We start from the raw sequence: 10,829 nt of genomic DNA, 5'->3' as shown, positions 1-10,829 counted from the left end.
GGAGGAGCTCAAAATGCCAGAGAGCAGCTTGTTGAATTCTCTTATAGCAGGAATAGGGAGCAATTGAAGTCTCAAGCCAGGAAGTGTTTGTTTGAGTGTCAATAAATTTTTAGTTTTGTGAACCACATATTTGTAAGGGAAGTTGGCAACAATATATGGGGTGATGTCAGGTAGTGAAGTTCCCTGATTTTCTGAGTGGGGGCAATGAAGAAGAGTTAGAAAAAAAAAAGCCCATAGCCTCCTCCACTGTAAGTGTTCACCCAAAAAGTCACTGAATTCTGAAACCAGCCAACAACTGTTTATTGTGCTCACTGTGCAAAAGATACAATGCAGGGCACTGATGGACATACTAAACCAGGGTTCCGAGCCTACAGAAGTTCAAAATCTAGCAGAGAAAACAAATATAGGGCGCATCAATAATGGGGGGGGAACCAATCTCCTCTTCCTTTGAGTCAAATTTGTTAGGTGCACATTTTTTATTAATGTTAAAAGCATTCTTCTTGGAAATGTCTTGATCATTTTCTCCTGATAAAACAGAAAAGGCTTCTCTGTTTAGTAGTTTCCAACTCATATTTTATAGTAATCATGAAACAAAAGACTACAAAGAAAAAAAGACTCTGTCATCAAACTGTCTACATTCTTTCCATGATTCCAGAAGATTTAGAGAGATTATCTATGTATTTGATTCCAGTCAAACTATTATGGCATATATCAATAATTAGAATAATGAATTATGTATGAGCTTACTTGATTGTGTTTGCTTGCTGGGACTTAGGGCTAGGTTTGCTGAACTGAGTCCATAGATCCCCTTCATGGTTCCCACTTTCCTTTCCAGCCCCTAAGTGGGTCTCTCTATGGTTCTATCCTTTACCCTAATTTCTTTTCCCTTGACAATCTGATCTGCTACCATGATGCCAATGATCACTTTTATGTATGTAATCTCTCTTGCTTGGGTCTTATTTCCAATTCTTCTTGGACAAGTCAATGTAAATACCCCACCCACATCTTAAACTAAACACATCAAAGTCAGAATTAATCCCCAAAAAGGGGCCCTTTCTCCTAACTTACCTATTTTTGTTGAGAGCATCACCATCACACACATTCTGCTAACTTCATTAGGGTCAAATTGACCTACTTTCTGTTTCCTGCATGCATTTCCCATTTCTGTGCCTTTGTATAGGATGCCTCCCGTGCCTGGAATGCATTCCGTTCTCATCGCAGCTTCTTGGAACCTCTGGTACCAAGCCTCAAAACTTTGGGCAATCAATCAGTCTTCTATATCCCTCACACACCCTGACACATCCAATGAGTCACCAAGTTTTGTCAGATTTATCTCGTAATGTGTCTCATTTCTGTTCCCTCTATTACATTTCCACTGTTATCATACCTCGGGCAGACCTTTATTACTTCTCCCTTGGTTAGTATCCTAACTGGTCTCCTTGTCTTCAGTCTCACTCCTCAATCCATCCTTCACATTGCTGTCAATGTAATTTTCCCAAAGAATAAATCTGATCCCATTACTTCCATTCTAAAAAACCATGAGTTTGCCCTTATTTATTGAATAAAATATAAATTTCACAGCCTTGAGTCAATACCGTCAATAATTTCAACACTTATTTCTCATTACTATTACCCTCCTTCACAAGCACTATGTTCCAGTCAGAGCTTTAAACTCAGAATTCTTGTACCAGTGACAAATTCAATTGGTGATGTAGGATATAACATACAACTCAGACAGAGGACAATCTGTCCTAGGTGCATCTATGCCAGGAAAAGAGACTTTCTGTATCCCCCAAAATCTGGACTGTACCTCCAAGGCATGACAAATAGATCCTGACCTCCCCAATTCTCAGAAGGTAGAGGAGTGGAAATGTGAGGAAAGGTGGACCCTAGAAAAGAGACATCATGACAATGCATCCCTAAAGGATAAAAGCCCAGGAGACTGGGAGAGAATAAGAAGAGTTAAAATACATGGCACCATACAACACAATGATGGAAGATGGTAGTAAGGCTTGGGCCAGAAGATGGATCAGAAAACTGCCTCAGGAAAGAAACATTTCCTCCATCTGCCACAGTTTTTTGTACCATCAAGCAAAGCCCAAGTCACTCCACCTTAGAATGGACTCCAGACAAATTAAATGACTCATCATTCCTTCCACTTCCCAATTCCACATGTTTACATTCATCCTGCCAGGCTGGAATGGAATTCTCCACCTCTGCCTGTTGAAATCCTTCTCATCCTCTTCCAAGGTCTAGCCAAATGTCAGCTCTATGATGAAACAAATAAAACTGATCACCCTTATCTAAACACCACTTTACATTCACAGGAGAATCATCTTCTAACACGTGTCATGTTTATTTTTGTATAAATCTTATCTTCCCTATACTAGATGGTAAGTTGCTTAAAGATAGGGACTACATCATTAATTTTGTTGAATTGTTTATTTCTTTGGTTTGATGAGTAGGTACTCTGCTTACATACAATATCATATTTTGGAACAGTTTAAAGGACATACTTTGCAACATCATCAGATCTCTGACTTCATCAAAGTGAGGATTCCTTCTACCAGTGCGGATCACAACCTCACCATACTTTCTCACATTGTAATTCTCATACATATCCTCCTACCATAAATCCTCCATCAAGGACTACACAGTGTCCTATAGGCCTTTCTATAGTTCTTTTTTTTAAAAATAGGAATCAGTACAGCAATGGAACTGAACATCAGTTGTCTTTCATTCTCACTACATGATGGCTCCATCCCCTTTTCCATTTATAAATTTTCTTGATATCTTTTATGAAACCTCTTGAATGCAATATTTTAATTAATTCTGACTACAAATACTATCCCATTTCTATCACCAAACATATATGATTAGTTTCTTTTTCTTTGAAGTCTCAATATGATTACCAATACAGAAACAATTTTACAAGTCCAAAGGAACAGCATATTTGCTATTGTAAAAAAAATTTGTATTTTTCCTATTGTCATTATTTTGTTTCTACTTCAGATAGTTATCCTCACAGCCATCTTCTAGTGAATAATATATTGCAAATGACATGGCAGAAAGAACAAAATAAAATGCTTCATGCAAAATGATTACAGTCTCAGAAGTAAAATACATTATCATCCATCTTTTACTGTACTGTTATCTGAGTCTATCCATTATTTTTTTAGCTATATGAGTGACTTTCCTCATTATGGTAAGTTGTATTCAATCACAGGATTCAACACATGTCATCAAGCACTCAAGAACTTGTGACCCATGCTGTGAAACTGACCAAGAGCCAGAACCAGTGGACCTGAAGTCTATACACAGGTGGGCACTTCTCTCTTTCCTTGGTCAGAAAATGCTAGGAATATTTCTTTGCAATTTCTGTAGATTTCTTTTCTGTGTATCTTTTGAGCGTTAGGAAATGGGCACAAGAAAAACAAATTACTAGGGAGAAATAGGAGTATAATGATGATTTCCATGCTTCCTGATTTTATTATCAAACCAGACATTTTTTACTGAAACACAAAATGATCTGGAAAAAGCATCTACTAAGGTGACAGCATTGAAATGACCTAATGATGTTATTTGACCTATAAAACACATAACTGGGCACACTAACGGAGTCACCCATATTAAAATAACATGGAGAACACAAGTCATAACTTGATTTTTTTTAATGCACTGAATTTTAGATACCAAGAAAAGCAGATTTCCCACTTTGCTTTGTATGCATAGGCAGTCCGAAGAATAATGATTTCTAAAAATATGTATGTATTTACATATATACAGATGCATGTATACATATATTATATTTATATGTTCATTCTCTTATTGATTCTTGTCTATGTTCATTCCAGAGGTTATTGAATCAATGATGTCAAATCATCCAAGGTGACAATTATCTTTCAAACACGTAACCAAACTCTGGCATATGCACAATTTTGCCCAAAAGTATAGATAAATATATGGTCATTAGATTATAAGATCACCCAAGTAGAGGTGGAAGGGAACACAGAGATCATTTCATCCAATGTCTAGACTATACAGATAAGGAAACTGAGGTTAGGTATTGGCCAATAGGGCTCTGTCCTGGGTCTCTTCTCTTCTCCTTCTATATTATCCTACTCAGTGATCTCATCCACTTCTGAGGACACAATCATCAGTTCTACATAAATGATTCTGAGATGATTGATAGGTAAATGGATAAAGTTCTATGCAGATGACTGGTAGCTAGCTAGATCGGAATTCTATCAGAATTATCTGTATATACGTATGTTTTTATATATGTATGATGTGTGTAGATGTATATATATCCATTCTGTGTGTGTGTGTTTGTGTGTATCCAGGTCTAATCCCTCTGCTAAAATAAAATCACACATTTCTCATAGGCTCTTGGACATCTCAAACTGGATGCCCCATAAGCATTCTCGACCCAATGTGTCCAAAATGGAACTCATTATCTTTCTCCCCAAACCATCCCCTTTTCCAAATTTTCCTATTACTGTCAAGGGTGCCACCATTCCCCAGCCTTCCAGACCTACAAAGTTGATACCATCTGTGACTCCCCACTCTCACTGACCCTAAATATGCAATTACCATTACCAAATCTTGGTGTGAAGGTTTCCACTTTCACATTTCTGATATGTCTCTGCACTCACACTGCCACAACCCTAGTTCAGGTTCTTGTCACCTCTGGCCTGGACCATTATAATTGCCTTCTATTTGATCTCCCTGTCTCATCTCTCTCCACTCCAAACCATTCTCTCCTCAGCTGCCAAGATAATTTTTCTAAAGCTTAGGTCTGCCCATACCATCACCATGTTCAGCAAACTCTAATCACCATCAACCTCCAAAATTAAATATAATGTCCCTCAACTTCTTCATCTATAAAATGAGGGGAATGGACTAGGTCCCTCCAGCTTTGAAACTGATGACTGATTTGGGTGATTTGGGTGCATGTGTACAGAAGGGACAAACCTCAATCAGGGGAAACCCCAGGTCTGGCACATGTATGGCTGTGAGGAAAACCTGGGAGCACCAGCCAACGCCAGAAGAACAACTCCTAGGTCTCCCTTATTAGCATCTAGAGTGTCCAGAGAGAACTGCATATCCTTAACATCTGAGAAGGGATAGCAGCCAGGAGAACCACTACAGATCAGCGATGAATGCCAGCATGGAGTGAGTACAACTGGAGGAGACATACAGCAGTCTTCCTAAGAGACCATAGTAGCTTACTAGTCCCTGAATATCTCACAGGAGCAACCAATCACACAGGACCAGGACATGTGGGACTGAACTTCCTAAGAATAACAGCACACACAGGAACTGTTTGATATAATCACTGTAGGCTTTGGACAGTAGACTATCAACAGGGAGATGGTCTGGTTTAAGCTAAGTTTTGAGGGAAGCCAGTGATTCTATGTTGAGGAAACTGAGACCCAGGGAAGTATAGTTACTTGCCCAAGGTTAGTGGGTCAGAGGTGGGAGGAGGAGAAAATAAATGTTTGCTAACTGAAAATAATTTTTTAGATTATAGTGAAAATAAAGATATGCCTTTAAAATATATGCTTAGAAATATTAGTCATAAGGAAAAAGATAAAAGATATAAAGAATAAAGATAAAAGAATCTAATTTATTAGCAATATATAGTATATGAGATCTCTCACAGTGATTACAGAATTAGAATATAATGCCTATTACTAGAATAAATCTGAATATATATATAAAGTAAATGTTTAAAATAACCTATTAAGGCTTACTCCTTTTCGGAAAGGAAAAAACTCCACAAAAATCACAAGGCTCATTACATTTGATTTCTTCTGATTCTTCTGGAATGTTGCATTTCATCCAGGACATTTCTCACAGACTCTACACAAACTTCTCCCTTGTGATGTTTCTTAGAAGCCAAATTCCACACATGTTCAAAGTTCTCATCAGTAAGGTTGACACCAATATTCCGTAATATCCGAGCAATCTATAAAGATATCATTTTAAAATAAGGGCAAGTCTCATTGAAAAATAAAACAATATAAATAAAGTGTCAGACCACGTCTATGCATGATAGAAAGACAACAGAGACCAAGGCTGGAAGGCACAATGGCTTTTGTTGAAGATGGTTTGGATTATCTCACTCAGAGATAATGAGGAGAGAGAAGAAGGGAAGGAAAAGGTAGAAAAGGAAAAGGAAAAGAAAAATGTAGGATTACGAAGAAGGATGAGAAGCCAGAGAAACAAAAGAAGAAGTCAGAGAAGGCTCACAACTGTGAAAGTATTAGGGAAAAGGGGAACAAAGGGAAAGCAGAGACTGGGAAAAGGAAGAAAGCAAGCGAAGGGAGGACCAAAAGTTAGCAAAGGAAGGCAATCATGGGCAGTATTATCAATTCAACTTGAAACAAAATGGAAATCCTCTTTAAAAAAAGGAAAAGACCATCATAAATCAGAAAAGCTGAAGAATGACAATACCCCACTTCATTTTCTGTTCATTCGCACTCAACAAGAGATGAGGTCATCGTTGTTGTTCAGTCATTAAGTTGAGCCCAGCTCTTCATGACCCAATGGACCATAGCACTGTGGAACTGAGTTTTCCTTATAGTCCTGCTCTCACAGCCATACATTGCTAGGTCACTGGTCAAAATAATGGAGTCCTTCAGAATTTGTATTCCATGTGCCAAACTTCTTTGGGGATTTTCTTCTCATTAATGGCAAGTCATTCTAGACTTCTCTATCTTTCAGATGCCAGCCTATTATCTATAGTTTGTTGTTTGACACATTTCATGGGACTAAAATGGATGCACACTTCAGCTTTCCTTCTCTTTAGGGGCCGGTGTGGCACAATGAGAAAAGAGCTGGATTTGGAATCAGAGAAAATGAAACAATAAGTAAAATAATGTCAAATGTGCAGATAAAAGTTCAAGAAGTCCTAAGCTCACATGAAGCAGAGAGTGGAGGTGGGGAGGAGACAGGAACTGTGTTATGTTTAAGATAGTTGGTAAGATGGCCCAACATCTTCTCAAAATAGGAAAAGAGGGGACAGAAGATGTCTACTGACAAATCTGTGCCAAGGAAAGCGTCCTTCATTCCCAAAGGCATCCAAATAAACCTCCATGAACCTCAGTGGGAGCTACCATTGACCTAGAGGAAAAAGACCACAGATTATCCCTTCTGAGTCCTTTTCAATTTACTCTAAAAGTAATAAATCAGATTTACCTTGAGGGATAGATAAATAGACCCAATATAGTTTCATAGAGGAGTCTTTTTTAAAAAATTATACCATCTGTTCATGATACCCAAAATTCCTATAACCAGACAAATAGCCTCTTTTGCTACAATTAGGATCACTGATGGAGATTTGGAAAGGAACTTGGGGTCATCTAGTGTCCTCTTTTTACAAATAAAGGACTGAGGCCTTGTTAAGATTTAGGGAATTACCCAGCGTGGTAGAACCAGGATTTGAACTCAAATTCTCTGATTCCACAGCAGGAGCAGTGTCACTAGAAAGTGACATCGATTTTTTTAAGCATCCATAAAACACTTTTTTAAGAAGCAGAGGAAAAAGTTGAGCTCCATAGTGAATTTATGGGGAGAAAGAAATGTTTCCTATCATAAGGTCAATTTGACAAACTTAGGAATTTCTTTCTCTCAGACAAGGAGTACCACATATCACAATGGCCATGACTTTGTGCTTACCCATCAACCTTGTTGAAACAACAGATGAAGTACCTGGGAAATGAAATCACATACTGATATACCAAAAAGATCAGAGCTGGAACCAGAACTTCAAGAGCTTTTTTCTTCTTTTTCTTCTGTTTTTTAACTTTTACCCTTTATTTTACCCTGTTTTTGATGCATTTTAGCTATCTAGAGATCTAAGCGTGAACCAATGATTTGCAAATACAGATATATTCTATTTTTCTTTTTCCAGAACTTTGCAAAATCTTCATGAACAAATTCAGGGTTATCCAAAAGGTTCTCTACTTCAGGCATTCTAATTAATTTTGCAGCAGAAAGTTTCAAGTTTTGTTTTGTTCTGTTTTAAAGTCTAAAAGAAAGATACAGACAGAATTAATATTTACTTGACACTTTGAAAAAATATATACTGTACCTCATCCTTTGATCTAGCCTTAAAGAAGTCTCTTTCAAACACTCCCTTTTCACTGAAGATGGATGGGTGTAGCAACGTATAAGCAGTGCCCGAATCACCATAATCGGTCATATTACTGACGCTACGAAAACGAGGAGCAGGGATGTCAGACCGAATCGTTGGAATGCCACACGTGGGGATACCTACAAAATGAAAATTCATAAGGAAAAGAAACAAAAGCTCTCAAATTACTAGGTGGAGGGGGAAATTCACATCAAGAGAGGAGGCATATAATAGAGAATATTTGACTGAGACTCATTTGTATTATAATGGAAGATATCCTATAGAAGCCTACTAGAGACCTCTGGATCAAAAAGAAGAAAGGAATAGTGAGTTTGAGAAACAGATAACACACTTGGCAAAGAAGTACATCATAATGTTGAGAAACTTCAGCTATCTTGCCATTTGCTAGAGCACTCTCTACTCAAAGCAGAGTAGTTAATAATTTCTTGATTTGTTCTAATTTCATTCTTTAAAAAAAAAGAGAGAGAAAGCCAAAGGGGGAACAGCTTTTCTGTAGTTGATGATCAATAAGGAAGACCTAGTTAATAAGTAAGAATTCCAGAAATCACAGAATCGAGGAATATCCAAGAAGGGAAGAACCTCAGAGTCCTCCCACCCAATTCAATCTGACCTGACCAAGAATCCCCTCTACAGTATCACTGACTATTGGTCAACCTTTGGAAATGAAAATAATTGGAAACCTTGGAAGAACGTGACCCTAAGAGTTTGGAGCAAATAAGAAGGGAGCCTCTTGGTGTAGTCAAATGCACTCTATATTTTTGTAGAGTAGATTTGGGGAAGTACAGAGAAAAGACTGGTAGGATGCCATAGCCTTAAATTCCATAGGAGATCCTAGCTCTGGAAGGACAGCATACCTTCAATAAAATAATTCTAACTTCACAGATACAAAAGATTCAGATGAAGAAGAAGGAACCGTATAAAGAGACTGAAGTAAATGAGGAAATATCTCATTGGTTATGCTGACATATACTGGCTGTGTGACTCTGAGCATGTAACCTCCCAGGGTCTCCAGACAATTATCTAAGACTATAAGTTAAAGAGCAGATAGAAATCTGTGTTGGTAGAGCATATTTCCTGATTGAAAGTTCCCTTTACCAATGAAATCTAAGTCCTATCCAAAAAGAAAAAAGTATTTCACTGGCCAAAAGAGTTTCTTAAAGGCATATTTAAAGGCATATGAAGCAGAGACAGTAAAACTAAGGATGAATACAGAGAGTGATACAATGCTTGAGAGAGCAGTGAAGGTTGGAATGATCTGAGGCTGGCAATAAGTCTAAGGACAAGGAAGGGGCTTTTTAACTATGTTTGGGGATAGAAGGAAGAGAAGAGAGGGCTAGGTCTGCTTCTGGGTGGAGGGGGTGGCAAAAAAGGCAAGGATGGTGGAAAGACAAGAGAGACAGTTAACATGGTACAGCCAAAGGATCTGGGCTTGAATCCTGACATTACGGCTTTCTTACTTGTGTGACCTTGGGTCTTGATTCATCAATAAAATAAAAGCAGTAGACTGGATCAGCTTTAAGGGGCCTTGCAATTCTTAATCTATGAACTGCTCAACTCCTATTTTACTTGTATTTTCTCTGCCAAAAAAAAAAAAAAGAAAACATCTTTGGACTGGGAGGATAGAACAAAAATGGTTAACAGTGGACACTAAAGACAAGGGGAGAGATGATGAGAGCACCTCATCATCCTCAGAATGTTCAAGGCAACAGACCTGGATGATGAGTTCCATCCAGGGTCCTAAAAGAGCTTTCTAAAGCAACTGCTGTGGCATGGTCAGTGACCACTGGGAGCCCAGCTACCCCAGGGCTAGAAGGGACCAATGACCTAGTTTTCAAAAGGAGGAAGGAGGTTAGGATGATGAGCTTCATTTTGACTCTTGGCAAAATTCCAGAGCACTTTTTAAAGGAATGGTTTATGAGCACTTAGAAAGGAAAATTGTGACCACTAAGTCACAGTACGAGTTCAAGAATGTGAAGTCAGACTGACTCCATTCCCCTTCTCGATGGGATTTTTAACAAGGAAATCAGGGTCAAGTCTGGATTTTAGGGAGGAATTTGACAAAGTCATTCATGTTATCTTTGTGCACTAGATGGAGATATGGAGTCTGAGGGTGGATACAAAACTTGTAGAAGAAAAGAGGAAGGAAGGAAGGAAGGAAGGAAGGAAGGAAGGAAGGAAGGAAGGAAGGAAGGGAAGGGAGGGGGAGGACAAATAGGAAGGAGTTATTGAGCTACCAAAACTTGATGATAGCAATGGTGATATGATAGAGTCTAGACCAACTGACAGACCAATTGCCTTGATGTAAAGAGTTAATTACTCAACCTGCAGTGATATAACTAGGGCAGGGCAAATAGAACTTTGTTCCAGGCCACTAAAACTTAAAGGGGCATATGCCCTCTCCTAGTGGACTTCCAGCAAGCTCTCCTCCTCTCCAGGTTCTACCTGCCATACATCATGGCCCCTCCCATGTTCTCACTGCATCCTGGAACAAAGAAAGATGGTCACTGCTGTACCTTCTCCAATGACCAGGCCCACTGGCAGCCACCTACTTCTCTCCTCCACCTCCTTCCAGGAGCTTAGAACATCAAGTGCATTTCAGGAGTATAAGGTGGGCTCTATGACAGGCAGGTTCCTTGCCTTGGTATGACTGAGCTGAACACAAGTAGCT

General features: G+C 38.7%; 1 protein-coding gene across 8 annotated transcripts in view; it reads right to left on the bottom strand.

Moving 5' to 3' along the window:
* The window catches only part of EFHB (EF-hand domain family member B), a 59,661-nt gene that overhangs the window by 17,925 nt on the left and 30,907 nt on the right, over positions 1–10,829 (bottom strand). For 4 of the 8 annotated variants that reach the window (XR_011976587.1, XR_011976588.1, XR_011976589.1 and 1 more), the window contains exons 12-13: positions 8,099–8,280; positions 5,805–5,971 (exon numbers count right to left, since the gene is read on the bottom strand). Coding sequence is in view for 5 of the 8 variants with exons in the window: in XM_072651208.1 (XP_072507309.1) it covers positions 5,805–5,971; positions 8,099–8,280 (349 nt within the window). In the remaining 3 variants the exon portion in view is untranslated. The other 4 variants (XM_072651210.1, XM_072651211.1, XM_072651209.1 and 1 more) reach the window with 4 other exon arrangements.

Source organism: Notamacropus eugenii, chromosome 3 (assembly GCF_028372415.1).
Source record: "Notamacropus eugenii isolate mMacEug1 chromosome 3, mMacEug1.pri_v2, whole genome shotgun sequence".
In the NCBI taxonomy this organism is placed as follows: Eukaryota; Metazoa; Chordata; class Mammalia; order Diprotodontia; family Macropodidae; genus Notamacropus; species Notamacropus eugenii.
Note: the sequence above shows the minus strand (reverse complement) of the source record. Positions and strands in the feature narration are given on the sequence as shown.